This window comes from Manacus vitellinus, unplaced genomic scaffold (assembly GCF_001715985.3).
Source record: "Manacus vitellinus isolate BGI_N305 unplaced genomic scaffold, ASM171598v3 scaffold_37_pilon, whole genome shotgun sequence".
NCBI lineage: Eukaryota > Metazoa > Chordata > Aves > Passeriformes > Pipridae > Manacus > Manacus vitellinus.
This window is the reverse complement of record NW_021940517.1, coordinates 5,627,676-5,650,781: the sequence shown is the minus strand read 5'-3', so window position 1 is coordinate 5,650,781 and position 23,106 is coordinate 5,627,676. Positions and strand designations below refer to the sequence as shown.

Here is a 23,106-nt window from a genome sequence, read left to right as displayed (position 1 = left end):
TTACAGAGCCCATTAGTGTCATGCATTTTTGAATTCCAGCATTGTAAGACTACTGACAAGCACAAAATACAAAAGTTCCTTGAAAAGAGAGAGATAATAATATGAAAATTATAGTATTTCTCATTTAATTATCTTTAAAATACTGAACTTACTTGAGAATGGAGCACATAATCATACAGTGCAGTATAGCAAATAAGATTCTAAATGTTCTCAGTGTAACACAAAGCAGAAAAATCTATACACTGAAATCATCTCAATGTGATAAACATTTTTAAAAGTTGCAATAATTATTAAAAAGCTTTCAATAAAAAGTTTAAACAAATTTAAGTTTCAAAAGAATATTTTGTACATTTTGGAAAAATATAACATTTACTTTACATAACTGAAACATAAGTTATAGTCTTTGTAGTTTGTAAGCTTCCATTATTCATACATCTTCTCATACATTTTCTTTTAATATATTCTTTTCTCTGGATTGTAAATCTAATGCAAAAGTATCACTGTTCTGAAGAAAAGCTTGTTTCTGCATTAGTTTCCTGAAAAGTCCATTTGGATTTGCAAGTAGTTCCTCATGTTTTCCACATTCAAGAATTTTACCCTGGCCAAGGACTGCAACAAAATCGGCATTTTGAATAGTAGACAGACGATGAGCAATAATTAGGACTGTCCTCCCTTCCATCAGGCGGTCCAGAGCTTCTTGCACTAGATATTCATTTTCAGCATCCAAAGCACTAGTAAGAAATGGGGTGGGGACATGACAGAGGAGGATATTTGTTATTTTAAGACAGGTTAGTTTTGTCTGCATTAGGCTTATTTTACCAAAATTGCAAACCCTCTCTATTGCTAGTGAAGATGAACTACTGGAACTGCAGGGAAGTTTTGTGAATTTTCTTAGTGTTCACATCCAAGTTATAGGCATTACAATTCTCACATTCAAAAATAAGCATGGAGAAATAACACTAAATTGATTCAGTGGGAAAAAAAACAGTTGTACTGCAGAATAATTATATCTCTTTTACACTAAGATCTAAATTTAAATTAAAGATACAAAAAAGCTTTAAGGAGAGTTTCAAAATCAAGTTACATATTACAAATTTACCAGCTATCCCTTACACTTTGCATAAACAGCTTTCATCATAGGTCTCCTAATCAAGTCACACATTCTAGAAGGCACATTCTTTTTTTTGGGTAGAGAAAAGTAAGGGGGCTAGAGAGTTTGTGCAAGGGCATGCAGAGAAAGAAAGAAGGGGTCCCAAATCTGAATTTTACAGGTACATAATTTCTAAGTTTCTATTTCTTTTCTTTCTTACCTTGTTGCTTCATCTAACAGAAGAATTTTAGGATTCTGAAGAAGAAAGTAAAATTGGTTATAATAATTAAACAAGATATGAATATTTATATCATAAAGAACAGGATTCATATAGCTTAAAATTCCAAGTAAGAGTACTTGCTTCATCAAAAGAATTGAAAGCATTACTTTTAAGAAATCTAAATGCTAAGACGACAAATCAGAAACAACACTCTTTCAACTTCAAATTTTCCAATAGAATACTATTCCTAGGTAACTATTTGAAAGATACAAACTAAAGGCGTGAGATGATTTTTAATGCATACTTGGCAGCACTGTGGTCAAAAGTTCAGTTTCCTTTCACAGAGGCTCAGCTACACTCTGCTTGCAGTCAGCCTGATATATAAAACTGGTAACAAAAAGTTAACAAAACCCTACCAACAAGCAGTATTTCACCCACAGATAAAATACGTAGTAGTTATGAACTAGCATTTAAGAACTCTTCCCAAATAAGTGATTTTTAAAAAAAAAAAAAAAACCAAACTGCCAGCACTCAAATCCCTTAGATGAATTCACTTCTGAATTACAGTACATAACCCAAACTTCCCTAATAAACTTGAGAGTAAAAGCTTTATACTTTATCTGGGAGAGAAGGAACTCTACTGCACCCCCAACTACCCCAGTATATCCACTACTCATTTATTTTTACAGCCTTTTTTTCCCCATGAAATAAAGTCTCTAATCCCATGAACTGTATAAAATGCATGACCTGAAATACAGTCAGCTTTTCAACATTTGTGGTAAAAGAGAACTGGTATAATGAAATTCTTATTAATCTATTAGAACTGGGCATGCTAGGATGATATGGAGACCTGTGTGGCGTAGCATGAATGTAAACTGAGTTCAGCAAGGATCAAAACTTCCAGTTGAGCATCAGCACCAAACTGCCTCCCTGCAAGCTCCCTGTCCTTCTCATCCTCAGAAGCCTCTCAAATTTGTGCAGCACAGAGCCTGCCCTAAAGCTAGATCTATATCAATCTTTGAAGAAAAAAAGTGTTACAACATCGTGCCTGAAATATTATCTTGTCCCAAATCCAGGCCACTTCCCCTCACAGCTAAGACAAGGCATCTAAAGTACAAGTAAACTGCCACCCAGAGAAATTAACCCATGAATGACAGAGATCTGAACACAGAAGCATCATATTCGAGTTTACTAGTACCACATTCTTAAAGCCTTCCTTCATCCTTATAAAAGTGAGCCATTATACAGTGATTGAACGTCAGTCTTGGCAAGAACTATCAAAACACATGACTGAAAGATAGGAAGAAGCACTGAAGTAAGTTGTCTTTAGTTAAGCCACTCAGCCCTTTCCAATTTCATTAATAAAAAAGATACAATTTTCTTTTTAAAAATATTTTTCTATGTCTCCCATTGAAAGACCTCCTCTTTTTTAATGCTTCCTGCCTCTCCCCAAAAAGTAGTTAAATAGTTGTTTGGGTGCTGGCTTACCTTGAGCAAAGCTCGAGCAATTGCAATTCGTTGCTTCTGTCCACCTAGGGGAAAAGATCCGTTCATTGAAATAGGAAAACATACATAAGAAATTTTAACTGAATACTGGGCTCAGCAGAATTAGGCCCATGTACTTTAGGGGGGGAATGGAAATGAAGGGGGGATTCTTTTAACACTCATGGCAGGTTATGACTTGGAGAAAAAAGTGGTAACAAAAAATAATAGAATTTTTACTTCACGTTATAGCATCAAGATTTTTAAAATAAGCAACATAAAGACACACCTGAAAGCAAAATGCCTTTTTCTCCAACTACAGTGTCAAACCCTTTTGGAAAACCTCTGATAAAACTAGCAGCATTAGCTATTTCAGCAACTTTCTGAATCTCCTCTGCAGTCACAGTGGAAGGATCCTCTGCACCATAGGCAATATTTTCAGCAATAGAACAGGAGAAGAGAATTGGTTCCTGAAAAATTCAAACACAGAACTAATATGGTAGATCTGTAACTATATACACGTATTGTCTGTATCTCAAATAACATAAATCCCACTTACAAGAACTCACAATATTCATACAAAGAATATGTAAGCTAGAGTTATATGAATTAAAAACAAATAAAAAAACCCCTTTCATAACATCAACATGAGCAGTGAAAACCAATTAAAAAGTAAGTTGCTTTTTTAACTGACAAAACAACTCTCAATTCCTAATATTTTAGAAAGAGTTTAGAAAGAGTCATACATTCATTCAAACATTAGAAAACCTTCCTTTTGTACTTTGCTACATATCATCATCATGGGAGGGATGGAGCACCTCTTCTGTGAGGAAAGGCTGAGAGAGTTGGGGATGTTCAGCCTGGAGAAGAGAAGGCTCCAGGGAGACCAGATTGTGGCGTTTCAGTACCTAAAGGGGGGGGCTATGAGAAAGATCGGGACAGACTTTTTAGGAGGGCCTGTTGTGATAGGACAAGGGGTAATGGTTTTAAACTAAAGGAGGGTTGGTTTGGATTAGACATAAGGAAGATGCTTTTTACAGTGGGGATGGTAAAACACTGGAATAGGTTGCCCAGAGAGGTGGTTGATGCCCCATCCCTGGAAACATTCAAGGTCAGGCTGGATGGGGCTCTGAGCAACCTGATCCAGTGGAAGGTGTCCCTGCTCAGTGTAGGGGGCTTGGATTAGATGACATTTAGAGGTCCGTTCCAACACAAACTGTTCTATGACTGGCATCAATGATGATTCTTCTCTGAATCTCTACACAGATTTGATGGTATTTTGTGCATTTAATTAATATTAAAGCTTGCAACAAAGAACTGTGAGATAGGAAAAGTGATGTACATTGGGAAAACATCTGAAACAAGGTAAGTCTGAATAGAGACTTACATAGTATGAATACCAGTATGAATCTCCTACTGGTAGTTCAAATGGAATATATTAAGTCAAAAAGAAATGTGCTAATGTGCAAACGGGAAAATAGTATTTGCACAAAAGCTTTTGGTGGCGTTATTACATAAAGAAGTTGTTTTGAAATGCAACAAATATCCAGATACCCATATGCATTTAAACAGAACATCAGCCTAACAGTTAATTGCACTGTGAAGCATCTGGGGAGACAAGGGAATGAATATTTTAATTGGTCAAGTAGTTTATTTTTAAGACACCACTGAACATCTCTCTGTACTTCCAGAATTTGGAGGTTGTTTGGGGGGTGGCACTGTAAGAGTACGTGCCAACCATGCTGCATTTTCACGCTTTCCTCATGGAATTGTGTTTTCTTGGAAATAACACAGAACATAGAAGGTCAGTTTTTTGAAATGGTTGTGTAAAATATGGTTGTGTAACTTCCATTCATATGAAAGGCAATTAAGTGTTAAGCTTTGTGTTACTTTCTTCAACAAATTATAGCAAACATCATGATGGTCATACCCATACAATTTATAGCAATATACTTTCCAGTCTCCATGTGCACTTTTCTCCTGAGCTAACATTTGAATCTCTATGATTATGTAAAAACAGACTACAGAATAATGGGACTAGCTTTAAATATTCTTTTTAGAACAAAGCATGTGCAACAGCAGTTATGGTGAGATGGAGGGATTTCACTGGGAAGCAATATTATACAGTTTTAGACAGAAGAAAAGTGAAGTAAAGCTAGCTGATCACACAAAATTATTTCATCCACTTGGAATTTTTTATTTCTTCCTTACCTGACTTACTGTTCCAATCTTTGTCCTGAACCACAGTGGATTTAACTGGCGGATATCAAAGCCATCAACGGTGATAGTACCTTAAATTAAGAAACAGTAAAGTGAAGTGTGTTTGACACATTTTGAAAAGAGACAAAGAACAGTTGACAATGATGACCTGTGAAGAATCAAATACTGTACTGGTGGATCAATACAGCTACACAGGCACCACCACAGGGAAACCATACACCCCAAGGGGAAACATGGGCCTCAAGCACAGGAACCCCAACTGTTTAAGGTGTATTTGACATGCAAGGCATTAATTGTCACAAATGAGAGCAACACACAAAACATACCTGAGATAGGATCATACAGCCGCAGCAGAAGGGATACAATAGTTGATTTCCCTGTACCACTTGGGCCAACCAGAGCCATAACAGAGCCAGCTGGAATGGAAAGGCTAAAATCTTTGAAAATTGATGTTTCTGGACGTGTTGGATAGGCAAACTCAACATCTTTAAATTCCAAAGCACCTCTGAATGTGTCTTTGCCTAAAGTGATTCCCTCTATATGACAAAGAATAAAATACAGAAACGTGGACAGAAAAACAATTAGCTCAGCCCTCCTAGAACTTGCTTTACAGACACTTAATAGAAATATCTACCTCCACATTCAATCTATGAGTAGCTGCAAGCCACAATTCAGGACCACAGGGGTTATATTTCAGCTATGAGTGAATCAGTGTGGTACACTACTTGTACCTGAATGCAATTTCAGGTTGCTCACCACCATTGAAGCTGTAGGCTACCTACAGCAAGAGGGAGAATTTGCATCTTGCAATACCTAACAACTAACAACGATAACCTCTCCTAGAATTATCTGAATTTTTAAACATATTATAAACAATTTAAACTTTGTCAATTAGGAGCAATTAAATAAATGGCATTGGTGAAGGCCAAAGTCCTGTTACCATAGAACACAAAAAGATAAACATTGCAAATCACTTGCTGCCCTTTCATCAAGCCACAAAACTCACCTGAAACACTCTCCTCTTTGATTAAGAGCAGTTTCTTCTCCACTACCTCTTAACTGGGTGGCTTTTAAGCAGAGGCTGTCACTGGAATAAAGTGCTGCTAGGTTTGTTGCACTAACAGCCTTTTTTTTAGTTTTATTTTTTCTCTTAAGTGGAAAGTACATTTAATAAATTCAGGACAGCAGTGTATTCAAATGCCAGTCAGAGGCCTGACTCTTAGGCTACAGGTCACTGAAATAAAAATTTCAGTTTGTGAAATACTGTAACAATCCACCATGAATGAACAAGACTGCCGAAGTTAAATAAAACCAGCTTCTTTCTGGAGCACACCATTTGATTGAAACAATTATGTTAAAAGAATATAATTACTAAAAGAAGCTTATAAATAGGTAAGACAAAGACACAATTTCTCCAAGCTCTGTTAAATCCCAGTTATACATATCCATACACAGCAAACTAATTGAACAGTGGTGCTGCAATCCCAAAGGACTGAGTTGCACTGACGAAGTTCCTACCAGTTTTGTGAAAACTGGCAGACTAGAGCAACACCAGAATCATATTTGCTCATGCTAGAGACATGCAACTCAAACCCCTTAATTCTTTTCAGATGCAGCAAGTAACCCCCAACTAACCAGGGTACATGGTAGCAACATGCCCATGTTTGGTTAAACAGTAACTGTGGATAGGAACACAAACACCCACCAGCAGCAATCAAGATTTCACTAGCTCCGCTGTTTCTAGAGCAGATAATTTATTTTGCTTTTTTTCCTCCCAGATTCCCATTTCTTCTCCAAGTTTTCATTTTAATGGTAGTATCATTGAAATGGCAAGGGCAAGAGCATACAATTCCAGATTCCTTCCTTGACTTTAACCTATGGACATACACACTGTAACTTTATTGTTTACACAATGATTCGTAAACCTCCTTTTGGGAAAAGAAATTTATTTGCTAAATCCTGTGCTAGCAGCATAATCCTTATTATTACCACAGTAACAAGTAGTTGCTTATCTTCAGTCTCATTTCCAGTTATTGCACAGTCTATTCCGGGGCCTGAAACACTGAAATCTACCGCAATATAGGAAGTCTGCTACCACAACTCTTTCCTCTATATATTACTGTAGAAATATCTAAAAGCCATATACTTGCTTCATGTTTGGATTCTAGATGCAGGAAAAAGAGACATTATAATTTGTTGCTAAGATATTTGTTGTCACCAGCAACAGCCAGTGTTCTGTGAAAACAAGACATTGCCCCTCGAAGTAAGGGAGAAATGTGGGTAGTACTACTGTGAGGAAGGAGGTGCATAACATTCCAAAAGCAACGCCTGCTGTAGATGCACATCCACACTCTCCCAAGAAGCAGGATTCCCATATCAGCCTTCCTCCTTTCCTTCCTTTTATTCCCCAATCATGCCTTCATTCCTATGGCAGAAGAACTTGAAAATTCAGTTTGGCAGATGTCGCTGAAACACCTCAAACTGTCTGTGTTTGCAATTTAGGTTTCAAATCAACACATTTCTCTAAGGATCTGTTTTCACTGGATCAGTATGAAACATTTAAGCTTGAAATACTCTTAATGAAAACCACCTGGTTTCGAAAGCTTCTCTTTTCAGATTGGTCATTTCTTAGCCATTAGAGATGAGCACAGTAAGCCTTTCAGTGGAAATATGAGACACGGCCATCTCAGAGCTCCTCCTTCCTCTCTTTTTGCTTCCTTCCAGTCTTTTCACTCTAAAGCTGATCCAAGAGGAAGTGGTGATGACTAACTTTAAGTATTGTGCACCCCCTTCTGAAGTACTCCTGACCCATGAGAGAAAAATCAACCTATGAAGAGTAACAAACCAAGAACCCACCATCAAATGGAAGTTGGGGCTTCCTTTCAATAAGTTCCCAAAGACGTCCACCAGCACCTAGTCCTTTCATTAGCTCAGAATAAAAGGAACTTAGACCTAAACAAAAAACAGTACAGTATTATGCATCCATATGGAATGGAAGACATAGGAGAGATAAAATTATCATTATACTTTTCATCAGCAACATTGAAGGATCAGATGTGTAGGGGATCTTTTATTCCAACAGACTGTCAAATATGTTGATTTAAATCTTATCTAGTCTCATTTGAGAGCTACCAATAACCCTCATTCACCATTCTTATTTATATCTGTAAAACAAATAATTCTGAAGAAAATGTTAATACACTTAGCATCATGTGTATGTTCTTTTTCAGTCATCTGTCAGGAGGAACAGCATCAGCTTTGGGAAATAGCTTTGCATCCAACCAGCCATATGTTCCAAATCATGCAGTAGAATGGAGCATTCTGAATACCCTTCTTTGTCAGACAGGTTTATGCTACTACAGGGGAGCCTCACTGAGTCAGCCACAGAGGAGAGACGGCATGAAACTGCAGGCTGAACTGGCACTTGAGAAGCTTTGCGGAGAATGGACAATGGAAAAGAAAAAGTCTCCACGTCGGTATGCTTCAAACATTACTGGAGAAAGCAAAAGCTAAGGACAAGGCCTGCATATAGTACTGGGTCCCAGCTCTTAGCAGCTGTGTGAATCATCTTGGAGGTAGCTTGGGTGAAGGGCTTTCCAGCTGAAATAAACACAGAAAACTGACGTAGAACGAAAAATGGAGTAAGGTATAAATATAAAATGTCCTATTTCTTTATTTTTTGTCTGTCTCTCAAAACAAAAAGGCACCAATTTCAAAATCTCTGAATTACAACAGAATAAACATACTTACACCTTAGAATGCTTACAGTGTTGAGAGTGATTTCAGCAGGGCAAAAAACCCAGAGTATATTAGAACAGATTTACTGGTTTATGCTTGCAGAGCAACAAGTCCAGCTCAAGGTCACAAGTCCATAAGTGTAGGCAGGGCATTTCATCATGCTGCTGCTGAGGACTATCTGAAAGCTTGCAACACAAGGCACTAGCCATGGTGACAAGTTGTCTGCTTGGGAAAAAGAGCCAAAGCATCTATGTCCTAGAACAGCAGGGAAGGCGTAAGCCTCACAGGGTGCCTTGAAACTCAAGCACTGAGGTTTGCAAATTCACAACCACTCATGGAGTTGCATGAACCCCTATATGTATTAATGGTGACATATACTGAGCAGACTTAGCACTTGGAAGATTTATATGCCTTGTAGGCACCAAGAAAGGCAGGCCTTTTGTGGCAAGACACCTGTGCTTCAGAGTCCCCATGAGAATGAGCTCTGTGCAGATCTACATTCTCCATAATCTTTAGCAGAATTTATAAAGATGTTTTTATAGGAAATAAAAGTTAATTCAATGTCATTTTTAGCAGTGCTTCTAACCCTCATTTATTTAACATTAGTTTGTTCCATGTTTTTAAAGTGCTGGGTATCTGTCCATGTACCAAACTTGGATGAGCTAAGCAGAGAAGAAACGGCTTGGGTAGCTGGAATGGGTGCCACTGGAATTTTTATATACAAGGAAGCAGGTTTTGTACATTTTGCCCTCAGGTGCATCTATGATATCAGGCTTAGTCTTAGAAAAGAAGAGCACAGGCAAGCTCCATCGCCCTCCCTGTCTATCAGAAGTAACAGGCTCATTTTAAAGAACACTCCAATAAGTTGTCAAACTTCAAAGCCCTTTATCTTCATTTTTGCCTGTATGCAGCCATGAAGACAGCTTTGTCAAAAAGATGAACAGCTTGTTTCTGGGCCAGTAGATTACAGAGTGTGAGCTTCAAGGAGGTGTCAGTCAGTAAGGAAAACCAGAAGGTTAGCACCAGAGTGCAGTGTTCTGCTGGCACTTTGTTTACTCTTCCAGTTCAGGACACTGTATACTGAATTACAACTAAATTTTATGTGCCTTTCTAAATAAAGTATGTTTAACGCAGACCCACATATTTTGTAAAAAATATAATACAAGTATTACTTCTTTACACAATATGTAATTTATCTTAATTCAGAGCTAAACAAAATTAAAGTAATATGTCTCTGTCACATGCACACATTGAAAAAAATAATCTCTGTATTCTTTTTGGAAAACAGAAGGTTTACATTAAGATTAAGTGAAAAAATATTATTTTCATTAACTCTTCAGAAAAAAAGAAAGCATGATTTCCTGGGAAGATCATGTGGAAGAGACCTCTTAAGAAAGCCAGATCTTTTAAGAGCTTCTTCCCTACTGCCCCCATACTGACTGTAATGCTTTCAAGTGAAGAAAATCTAATTTCCCGTTCCATACCTCCAATGCTTATTCCAACCCAGAAAGCATACATTAGGAAAGATGAGAGTTCACCAACTGTCATGTAGGCATTGCCCATTAGTAATCCTCCTTTGTATAAGACTGAGAGGACAATTAAATTTCCAGAAAGACCAGTCTAAGGAAAAAGAGAAAAAGGCATATTTTGTCACATACATTTTAAATTTCATTCTCTAAAACGTTGTTTCAGAATTTTCCTTTTAATAAAAAGAACTCTCATACTATAGGTATCTAGGCTTTTGGAGGACTGAGTTAAATTCAACAATTCTAAAGCAAACCCAGCCAACAGCCAGCCAGACATCCATTGGCACTGCACTGTGCTATCCAAAAAGTGGTTAAAAAGCAAGCAACTCTGTTTTTTAATTCCCAAGATGGAAAGGAATGTCAGACATTATTCTGAACCACCAGTAAAGAAGAAGAGTTGATTGTCTGCACTTATGTTACAGTTTTGAAATACAATTAAGCAATTAAGTTATGAAAAAAAGCAGTCCAACCCTCCCTGTCCTCCCTCCCACACCTGCACAGTCCCGAGCTTTCTATGCATTGAAGCTCATCTCATCAGGGAGTCAAACCTGTAAAGTGGGTGGGGAAGGTTTCCACAGGTTTACTTCCTTGAATAAGAGGTGTAGCCTCAGATAAGTAGTCCCCACTAAGGGTATGGGGCAGAAATAGATGCTTAAAGTAACTTTATCATACCACTGTATCTTGAGATGCAGTTTCACAGCAATTTAGACTGATTTAAGTCCAGTCTTCCCACAGTTTTATTCAGGTTCAAATTATTTTCAACCATTTATTTGCAGATTTTGAAGTATCCTCATGAATTTTAAAATAATTGGCACTTGGCATAACATGGTTGGCTTCCTTTAATTAAAATATACTTACTGCTCCAAAGAATCCTGCCCGAACTAGTGCCTCTTTTTTAGCCAGTTGTAGCACATAATCAACTTTATTTGTATACTTCTCCATTTCAGCCACTTCTTGCCCAAAAGCTCGAACTGTTCTTATGTTTCCAATACGCTCTTCAGCTAACTACATTAAAGCAAAGAACAAAACAAATACACAGAGACACACAATTTGAAATGTTCATACTACAGAACATATCAAAGTTAAATCAATATCACTACACTAATCTCCATATCTTGGGATACCATGGAAAAATTTCTCATGCCTTCTTCTCCACACCCCATTCCCCTTTTTTAAACTGCCCAGGCAGTTTAAAAAGAACTGCAGGATTGTCTTAAATGCCAGCAGAGGCAGAAAAATATAAAAGCAGGGTTAAAAAATTTCCCTATGGGAGAAATTACTATTCACAATAATTTGCAATAATGACGTGGGGAGGGGAAAAATAAAGAATATTAATATTCTATTCTATACTAAAGCATGTAAAACAGCCTACAGTTATTTCTTAAAACAATTCCACTCATTTGATCAAAGCAACGCTGGGAATTAATTTAGCCCATTTACTAATGTCTCATTTCAGCATTTTATTTTAACTTCTAAACAGCAAAGTAGTAATTCTAAAATACATCTATTGTAATCAATTAGACTATGTTGTGACACTTGGATGGTCTTATAAAAACCAAGGCCCTTTTTTGTATGTAAAACTACAATATAAAAAAAAATAATTCTCCTTCTTCCATCACCCACTCAACCTCATAATTTGAATTGCTCATTGCTTGTCCCACACATGGTTTACAAAGGCATGAGCTTCCTTTCAACACTGTATGAGGAAGACAAACAGAAGACAAACAATTTGACTTCTGCACAGTCAAATTGCAGAAGTCCTACAAAGGACATTCCAAGTTCATATCAGCTGACAACTGTGGCTATTTTAACTAGATCTTTCCTAATTATATTTCTATGCTTTTTCATGACGGATGCTCACCCTCAGCCTTTGAGGGAAAGGTCACTATCACTACTGTTCTCTGGTAGTGCTTCGGAATATTTCAGTGGTAAGCAAACACAATGAAGGGCCCTCTACAGCAGCCTCTTCAGAAACAACAGATTCATCTACTTTCCTCCCAGATATCTGGGTATGTGCTGAGATGCCCAGAAAAGTTTAAGAAATGTCAAGCCTCATAAACATTAAAGAGATGACAATAAGGTCATACGTCAGGGATGCACTCCAGAGAAGGATTTGCTAGCAAAGCAAGCATGCATCTAGGATGCTTCTGATGGCTTCAAACTCATAACTGTAATCCAATAAAAGTGTTTCTCAAACCCAGATACCAAATTACACAGAACTCAATAGGCTTAATAGAGCATTTTTTTATGCTCTCACAAAGCTAAAGCCTACCCTCCTCACCCTTTCCTACATTTCCAATTACCAAGGCCTAGTACCTCCATATGATATTGTTATGGACAATGGAAGGGTGGTTGTTTTTGAGATCTATGAATAAGTGTTACTGATATTTATCTTTCATATTCAGGTGCAAAACCACAGGCTCAGCACGGCTTAGGGCAACGAACAGTACAATTATCTTCAGAAGATCTACAGCTTCAGAGATATTAACCTAAATATACTAGAGCAACTTTGAAATTAACTAGAAAGCATCTGTTAAAAGATTACCTGTGTTGCTTCTGCAAGAGAATCTTGGGTAATTTTTGTAAGTTTTCGCAAGTATCTTCCATAAATCACAGCCAGGACAGCCAAGGGTGGCACAACACTCAGAACAAATGCAGCAAGGCTAGGAGACACAAAAAACTAGAAGACAAAGGTATGTGTCAGGGGTTAGTAATCAGATTAAAAATAATCACTGGAGTACTGAAGTGCAACTTCCCTTGCTAGAGTTTTCTAAAACTAGTAGCATTGTAATTTAGTGCTGCCATGGTTTCATTTGTTTTATTTTTTCCAGGCAAAACATCCATTCCTCCACAGCATTTGGGAAGTATCCCATGGTTAGAACAAAGGATTATAAGCAAAGTGGTCTGGATTTCATTTCTAGCTTTCTCACTGGTCCACTGTGTGGTCTTAGTCAAGTTTGTTAACTTGCCAGTAAACAGGCCTACCAGGAAATCTCTTGCTTATGCTGAAGGACATAAGCTAATATACAGTTTATAAAGTGCTTTCACAACTTTTAAATAGATTGTGTAATACAGAAAGTTTGAGTAGAGAAATATCATACACTACTTCTGTGTAACTGAGGAACAGATGGAGTCAGCAGTACTCCCTAGCACCCACAAATGGGTGGAACAATGTATTTAATTTACTGCTGCAAACCTTATCACTTGTAACGATCATCATTAAAGCTCCTAAAGAGTTTCTCTTCATATGATCTACTCAAATTAGATCTAACATGTTTTAATTTCATCTTGCTTTCTGTACTGAAAACAAAAATCTCCAGAAAAATTCAAAATTGACATAATTGATGGGTTTTATAATTATTTCATAATAATGTCTTCTTTCTGGGCAAGCTTTTATAGTCCACCTCTTAGCACTGTATCATTGCAGTATTTCGGAGCAGAATGTCTTATATAAAGTTATTTTGTTTAACCTTAGACTCTCTTTGCTTATACAAATACAGAAAGACATAATTCTTATCAGTGGTAAAATATTAAGGCTTTAAAGTTTCATAGTGGAAACTCTTAACAGTTTCTAATAATGTCAATATTGGAAGCTTATTTTTACAAGGAGACTTTTTGCTATCTGTTTTTAAATCCAAGTAGACAGCAGAAACTACTCCACCTTCATTAAAGATAATTGCAACCAATGCATCTTTTCTCAGATAAGCATAAAAATACTAATGCCACAAAGAACATCAAGAGAAGTCAGATTTTTATGTGAACCAACTGACCACCAAGGAATGCACTAATGCACTTCACTGAAGCCTTTGTTAGCACACTTCCTTCATAAATATATTCCTTACTGACAGACTAAGGCAGAAAGTCTAATACTTGTAAAAATCCTCAGCACTGATTTGATATGCAGTGCTGCCTTTGCTCACCTAGGCTTTAACTAGAATCAACCAACTTCAATGACTTCTTCATCAGGCCCTTCACACCTTATTTTACTTACAACCATGGGAATGTCATCACCGATTTTAATACCTCCAGTAAAAATGCAATTAAGCTATTTGCCTACTACACTTTGCTTGATAACTTTGGGCATCAACAGCAGTTAATTTCAGTCCTTCATCCTCCAAATTCTGCTTGTGAGTAAACATCAACTGGCTACAGGCACATCATCTACTGCAATAATCTATGCATCTATTCTAGATAATCAGTGAAATACACCCATGTCCAAGAACACACAACTGTTCCAGGACTGACTTGCACTCATACGTTACCTAACAGCACTGAAACCAATGTGAAACCACAAGAAGTGCCAAGCAGGGAACAGACCACCATACCATCATTGCAACCCCAACAGATGCTTGTGCTCCTGCTCTGAGCCCATCTGAAAGGTTTTCGGTCACTGAACGGCCCAAGAGGGCTGTATCTGAAGATAAGCGGTTTATCAGCTCTCCTGTTCTGGTCTTGTCAAAGAAAGCCGTTTCTTGCTTCAGAATAGAGGAGAACATGGTTGCTCTCAAACGGTTCACAATTCTTTGTCCTGTCAGAAACAGAAGTCAGTCAAGCATGTCACACAAGACTTTACACACACAATATAAACAATATAAACAATAACAATATAAAAATCACAGGATTGCACAGGAATGAACAAGTCACATTACAGGGTTTTAATATACTAGAAAAGAGTAATCCTTAAGATGTCACGTAACAGTAACTAAAAATGAAAAATTATTCCAGTATACTTATCCTTACACTATTAGTTTACTTTTTATCTGGTAAAAAAAAGCTACTGATTCCAATAGGACCTCTCAGGCAGTGCCAAGAATTTATTTAAGATCATTGGATATCATGACTCTGTAAAAGACATAATGACTCTCAGTACTACTTTTTGCTTCTGTTTTTACCTGCAGTCTGCATGAGGTAGACACGAGTAGCATTAGCAGCACCACCACATAAAAAGATTCCACTCAGCAAGGCACACAGGTTGGTCAGGCTGTCAGTGAAATCCTCACTGGGATTTGTATAAATAATGTCAATAACTTTGCCCATGAAGAAAGGGGCTGACATGGTTATGACACTGGAAACTGCCAGAAAGCCAACAGCAGCTGCAAATCAACAAGGAAAAGGAAAATTATTCTGAACTTGCAAGATCATTAATAGTACAAATGAAATAATTTCTCACTTCAAATTTCTATTAAGCTTGTGAGTGCCAATTGAAATAACCGCTAATCTTTTAGGCCTAGTTCTGAATAAGGTGTTTTAAGTCCCTGGATAAATTAATTTAGGCAAGGTACATTTTAAGAGCCTGAAAGCCTCTGTATACAATCACAGTCCTGGAATCGCTTTTCTTGTCTAACCTTCCACATGACCATCCAACAAGGTTAACCTTTCATAGATGTCATCCTTAAAGAGCATTAACAGTTGCCAAATTCTACAAACAAGCCTTCAAATCCTGTTTGGTTTGGGTTTTATTATTCATGCTTGTTACTCTATGAAAGCTTTCAGTTGTCTGTTTCTGAGATAACAATGGACTGAAGTAAAGATCTGATCTGAGCATCATATAAACCATGCAATTTTATTGAGGAAAAAAAAAAGAACAAAAACCCATTTAATTTCTCTTGACTGACAACATTAATTTTGTTTTACTCTTTACTACTGTTGGTCTAAAAGAAAAATAGTATAAGCTTTCATTAGAAGTACATTTGCCGATGAGCAGAGCTCTTGAATTCTAGTTGCAGCATCATCCATGGAACAACCTGTGTAACTGTTTGAAAGTGTATCACAGAGAATGAAAGTCACACTGGACCAAGACTTGGCCTTTTGAACTTTAATCTGCAATGAAATATCTTGAGCCAAGAACGCAGTTTAATTCTAAAAAGGCAAGCCAAGCTTGGACGGCTGAGCTAGGAAAAACCCACATCTTAACTGAAAACTGAACAAACTTGATATGAAAACCACTGAACCACAACAAACAATGACATTTATACAGCATAATTTTCCAACAGCCAACCCCACACTTAAAGCAATCATTCATAGGATTCCTACAAAAATACTAGCAGATAATGCCTTTGAAGGCAAAACCACACTGTGCTGAAAGTCCTGAAGCTGCCTGAACTTTAGTTCTGTTCTACTAAGCTTCTTGTATCACCTTCTATGATGAAGACAGCAGCCAGCCTCTCAGCAGCACACTGCTGTAAGTAATATTTCTAACACCTGACACAGATGGTTTGATGCCTCTTACCACCTCCACAACACAAGTGGAAAGCTTTGTTTCAGTTTTTACTTGAAGTGTAAATACAGCTGTGCATTTATAAGGGAGAATTCAGGGTACAAAAATTGCATACCTTTCATCACCTCAAGCAAACGTTTCTCTGCACTTTCACTGCAGTGCCCCAGAGCTCCACACACTGCCCAAACAAGCTTTATCCCTGCCATTGCATCTAACCTGCAGCCTGTGGTTCTTATTCAAGATTTATTAGCTATATTTCCCTTGTGTAACATTCAGGCCAGCAAGAATATGAAAGATACAGGACTAGGATCTTTAATTTGAAGCTATAGAAACTGTAAGAAGTCATAGTAGAAAGTGAAAAACTTCCTGCTGCAAACTTATGTGATCCATGCCATAGGGACATCTCATAAGCATATTTGCTAGCTAAAACTTCATGAGTGACCTTATTAACAGGCTGGCTGGTGTACTCAGGCTGTGAAACAGCAGGGAAAAATCCAACAAAAGCCAGGTCATTTCCCGTCAGGAAAAGCTGGTCGCTCTGCAAGGCAGCTGGAGATGAACAAAAGCATTGATTATAAACACAGTGCTGCATGGCAGCTCAGTCTCCATTAACCCAAGCAGTTTCTCAGTTATGGATGGAACAGGACATATGAACTGCAGATATAAATATTCACAGAGGGAAGAGGACTGTATGGCTAAAACCCCCATATGCTTCTGTGTAATGGTACAGCCTTTCTGGCTTGGATTTACCTTCAGCTCTTATTCATTCAAACTAGCTTGGGTTTCACTGTAATTACTTCCAACAGCCTTAACTGAATGAAAAGCAAATGCTAGTACCTAAAACAAACTAAAGACTACAGAAAAACTTAAGCAATACACCTGTATTTATTAATTTAATTAGAAATCACATGCAAAATAAGATTCCCTAATTAAAACTGTTGCATTGATTATACCAGCAGAACAACTAGAAAATTGCACAGATATCAAGTGGTTGCTTTTGTTTGTTTGTTTTAAAATGCTGCCTAATTCAAGAAATAGGAATGAGCAAAAATGTTTTATCTCCTCATTCAAAGAAGAGCTGTCATTGTGATAACTGGCTAAAGGGAGGAGTACAAGGTGTTCAGTGACCAGATATGGAGACACTTCAGTGATGCTGAAGTTTGTTACTGACAGAAAAAAAGGCCAGAGTAAACTTTGTAGTGTTAGTTTCCCATAGCTTATTCTGTTACCCAGAAAATTGTGTCAAACAAAATAGTGTATTTTGGAAGTTTTATTTTTTACAGTAAATCTCTTTTTGTAGGCTATGAGATGGCAATAAAGAAAATGTGAGGCAGATCTGTGGAACTTATGAAACCAGGACATCAAAGTGGCAACAGAAGCAACGACAAGGCAAGCTGGCTGCAGCGGTTGAGCAGCCCTCTTAGAAATGTTAGGCAAACACTTCGCTTGTCTACTTCCACAGAAATCTAGATTGCAGCAAAACCCGACAACTTTACCACTGTTAAGATCAATATGCTCTCTGTTAAGGCTAACGTGGACTTGCTTCTTGACAGCAGATCTGTAACTTCATTCAAGGACAAGGAACTGGTCACCAACTGATAAACCAGGATGTTTACAAGCAATAACTAGGCAGAGCTATCAGAAACTTCTCTTCAGAATATGCACTAAGTGACATAAACCATTTCTACATGCAAGAATACCAACAGGAGAGTGAACGTTTCTAATTTTGCTTCTTACCAGAGCACCCTGCTCACAAAGCCAAAAAGCCTGTTGGGGGATGGGCTGTTTTAAAGACAAATACATAAAGATTTGACCTCAGATGAATTAAGATCATTCAAGCCAATCAGGGATGAAAGACAGAAAAATGAGGTAATGATACTTGGCAGTGCACAGTAACCCAGCAACAGGGCACAGTAGCTAGTTTTTACTATTCAGTAAGCTATGAATGTTACTCCTGAAATCTTTTAAGTATTGTATTGCTTTTATTTAAAGAGCAGTGCTGGCAGGTCAGAAACAAGCTTTGGATCTGGGAGAAGTGTCCTTCTACCAGGAACCATCCTTTACTAGTTATCTGTGCAGTTTTATTTAATACATGGGGATTTTTTTAGCTTAACACTGACTGGCTTTCCACAAGGGCATTTGGAGTGATGAATAAAATCTACCACATTATCAGGTGCATAAACAAAGATCAGGCTCTTCAGTTCTTCTTTCATGGGAAAAAGAAGCACTGGTAAATTTTGTATTTACTGGTCAAGTGAAGTCCATTTCCTTTTAGTGAATCCTGGTCCAATGAATTTCTACCACTTTTTTTTACTGTGCATTTCACATTAAAGCATTTAACTGGTTCATTTTTATCTCATGTAGAAGACAGTCTTTATGTCAGATCAATCTAGCTATTATTCCTTCTATCTTCACAATTCACACAAATAATGTAGCAAAAACATTTCCCAAATAAATTAATCTCTAAGCACCTAACTGATTACATTGGTCAGGAGCTACTGTTTCTGCAATGTCTTAGCTAAGTAGCTTCATTAATGGTTCACCACCAGTTTCAAATAAGAAACTGTTAACGAATAGCCAGAGAAAAGCACACTTTCTGTGATGAAGCTACAAGGCTGTTTGGACATTTTGTGAGTGTCACACCAAACACTGACAAAATACGATGAAAAACAAGGGTGGGAAACAACCACAAAAAAACCATGCAGCCTACATTTTTTGGCACACTGCAAATGAGAAGACAATCAGTAAGTTAACCCTGCATATACATAAATAGGAATTTTAAAACCACAAGAATTGGCCTCAGAAAAATCAAGTGATGGTTGAGTTACTTTAAGACAAGCAGAATCACTTTACACTAACTAATACTGTAACAAAAAACAGTGGCCAGGTAAATTTTGGCCAGAAATTTCCCAGCTACTGGGTGACAGCACAGAAATAGCAAGATTTAGAAGACTAGGGTTCAACTGAGGTTCCAAAGAGATGGGCATTCTAGTGCCTGTAAGGCTCCCTTCTGCTCCCACTAGCTTCCTTGCCATTATGTACATTACAGAATTCATTTGACTCACTGTCAAGGATGGACCGGGTTTTTCAGAAAGATGCCCCTTGCCTGACTTCTAATTAATTTTTAAATGGTGTCGGGGGGAAACCATACCCTTAACAGTGCGTGAGTAGCCTCCTGATGTTCAAATTCATGCTACAATGCTTGGAAGAGCAACAGTTTCAACACGAAACCATTAAGTGTTACTACAAAATAAACACATGTTCTCTCTCCAATTTAATTTCCTAAAATAACCGAAGTTTTCCAAGATACTCCTACTCAAGTATTGATCTAAGAAACGTCAGCTTGTACAAATAACCAAAAGCATGATTTTCTAGTAGCGCTGCTCACAGATGATGTGTTCTACATTTCACTCTGCATCCTGTACAAAAACATTCGAGTTGCTCACTACCCCAATCAACCTCAATCAAATGAATTACTAAAATAGTTTCCGAACTACATTACAAGGAATACACCTAAAAAAATCATGTAGTCTTAAGTACAACTTTTTTTTTTTTAAAATTGACTTTTCCAAGAATTGTTTTCAAGGACATTTATTCCTTGAATCTACAACAATCCAGTATTTCTCAATGAAGGACAAGAAAATGGAACACCTGGTATAATTTTAAAGCACAGAAGAATCCAATTTATGAATAAGGCGTTCTTCTGATTTAATGGCAAATTTTAATCCATAGGAAAGCAGCTATTACAAATTTGCCCAAAATTTATTACCAAATAAAACTTATGAAATACCATTTCTTGAACATCTCTAGAGAATATCTGTGTACAAAACAAACCTTCCTGCTCAGTGTATATGAATTTTTATACAGGGAAAGGGCACACTTTGCTATGGGATCAAAAATTTTAGAGTTTCTTATGCTTACTTAAAATTCAATAGAGCTATTGTTTCCTTTGAGTGTGGTTTGGATAAAATGCAACAGACAGATTCTCACAGGGAGAAACAAGGAGGCAGGAGGAAATAAAGGGGATCATTTTGTAAAGGCATTTTTGTGGTCTCACACACAGCAGGATTTAATAATTTCAACAATGGCCCTGTCCTCTTCCCCAGGAACTGAATTTAACTGAAGATGCAGGTTTACCTGACTGCACCACATCAGCCAAAGAATTCCTGCGATTTCTTCTCTCCTTTGATAAACCCAGGAGGGATTACAGGATTTACAAACTCCAAATTCCACTACACAAAACTGTGGTCACTGACAGGGTGAATTCCCACCATAGTGTTTAGTCCTCTTTTTACCACTTTTAACTAGGAACAACAAAATTTAACACACATGTCCCATTTAAAATATATTCGCAGCTCTACCCTGCTCTAGAAATAACTGGATATGGAACACATTACACTGATATTTATTTTCCTCTTATTTTTTTTTGAACTGTATGACATTTGTTACATCCATTTTCATTCCTAAGAGCCTCCAGAGGGTCAGAAGCTCCTTCTGCGAGGAGAGCATTGCAAGAGGTGTTGAGTGCCAGCGCACTAGAACTCCGGGCCAGAGCACACCACTTCTTCCTGAGCCAGGGGATGGTGAAGAGGCTCTGCACAGAGCAAGATGCAACTATCTCCTTTGGTGCCAGTCACAACAGGAGCAGGTCACCTTTGTCTCTGTACCTGCACCTCATCAGCTGACACCATTTCCCCAGCACACCATGACGGGTGAGACCAGTCCTGCTCAAATTCCTTATAAATCTCCCTCTGCTTCCACTGTCTTCCACTGTCCTCACTGCCACTACTTTACCTTCTGTGACCGTGAATTTCAATGCACAACTGAAAGGAGCAGAGTATGTCCTGCCATGTAGAATTACAGAAAAGACACACAGCACTCCAAGGTGGTAATGCTACACCCCTGTGTTACCGACCACGGGTTCTATAAACTGCAAAAAATCTGGAAGAGCTCAACCTTCCTGTAGAACAAAACAGCACCTGTAAGCCTCTGAAGAGATCACACAGCATTTGCTTACTGGTTATGGGTACTTGAAGAGGAAATAAAATGTTTTATCCTTGGTTCATTGTTTCATACAGCGAAACCATTAACCTTCCTCTTTCTTTGAATGCAGGAAAAACAGAGATACTGAGCTTTTAAGGACTACTTTCTCAGTACAAAGCTGCAACAGGAAAAAATGCAGCATATTTTAACATATATTAGATGAAATGGGGTAGATGTAGTTTCCCTACAACCACCTACAATGCATTTTGTCCATATTTGTTATTCCTGCACTCTACAATGACCCGAAGTATTTTCCTTGTTTGCTTTTCCATCCTCCCACTTAATTACAACTTAACAACAAAAGTCTTCTTTAAAGTAGGGTATCAGTAAATAAGAATTTTACATAAATTCCCTCCTCTCCCAGAATCAAGACCAACAGAACATCGAAAAGCAGTTGTCACATTTGCATATTTTTTCCATCCACATGACTCGATAGCATCATGTTGTTGTGTTGGTTTTGTTTAAACTTTAATTCATGCCATTTTCTTATCTCAAAAGACAAAGCTGCATGTAGCTGATTTTTAGGAACTGTGATAGTTGATTTACTTTGATAAAACCATCAGCAGACTGCACAGATTAAAGCCTCTTTGCTCTATTTCAAAACATAATTACAAACAAGTATACCGTACCCTGCCTGTGACAAACAAGCTGACAGCAAGTGCCCAGTTAAAGGAACTAAATTAAATTCTCAGTTAGGAGCCTTGGGTCCTAAAAGCCACCCTTCAAATAACTGATTTATTTACTTAACTAAATCGAAATGAGAAAACCACAGAAGATCATTGCAAAATCAGCAGGTAGTCTAAACTTTATAAAAATTCATTTGGATCCAAATTATTTTGGCTATGTAGTACCAACATGTAATGAAACTGTGTAAATATCCCCTGTGAATAAACCTTGTGCAAAGTATTTTGCATCTCACAAACCATTTCTTTATATAAGTCTATCTCACCTCTCTTCTCTCAAACACCATTTACCCATTCCATAGGAACTACCCAAGTTTCTGCAAAGGACTACAGGCCTCACACAGCCAAGATAGTGCACATGCTGTCCACCAAAAAAGATTACTTAAAAAAAACAAACCACATAATAATTTAATATTGTTTCCTTACTATCAGCTATTATCCTATCAACCCCACAAGAAGCAATGTTAAGAAAAGTTCGTTTCTACTCTTTGTTCATAATATCAGTGCTAAGGGCGCAATTTACACGACCACGGTGTTTGACTTCACCATATAGTCACTAAAAATAAATAGCTTCCAGAACACCTTACAAAAGTTTTAAACAAAAAAAATTATTGGGAAACAGGATTTTAATTATTTTTTTTAAAAGCTTCGGATTCCCATTTTTACTTGATTCCAGAGAGTGTTGAGCCCGAATTTATTGCAGGCTGATTGTGAAGCCAATGCTGAACACGCACAGAGGCGTTAAACAAACAGAACCGAGTTCTGTAACTTCCAAAAGTTTTTACCTTCCCTTCAAAAACCAACAGATCAAGAGATGGCAAAGGGAGGAGGGGGGGGAGAAGGCATGTCTTTAGCTTTTCACAGGTACGGAACGCTCGCTCGGAGGT

At 37.6% G+C, this 23,106-nt stretch overlaps 1 protein-coding gene across 1 annotated transcript; it reads right to left on the bottom strand.

The window, feature by feature from the left end:
• Positions 1–15,401, bottom strand: ABCB10 (ATP binding cassette subfamily B member 10). The gene is made up of 12 exons (XM_018077382.2): positions 15,169–15,401; positions 14,602–14,804; positions 12,822–12,956; positions 11,135–11,281; positions 10,235–10,370; positions 7,869–7,964; positions 5,339–5,548; positions 5,004–5,083; positions 3,082–3,262; positions 2,799–2,842; positions 1,311–1,345; positions 1–731 (listed from the first exon to the last, which is right to left on the bottom strand). Exons 1-12 carry the CDS (start codon positions 15,329–15,331, stop codon positions 440–442), a joined length of 1,722 nt encoding a protein of 573 aa, XP_017932871.1. The 5' UTR covers positions 15,332–15,401; the 3' UTR covers positions 1–439.
• Positions 15,402–23,106: the final 7,705 nt, after the last annotated feature.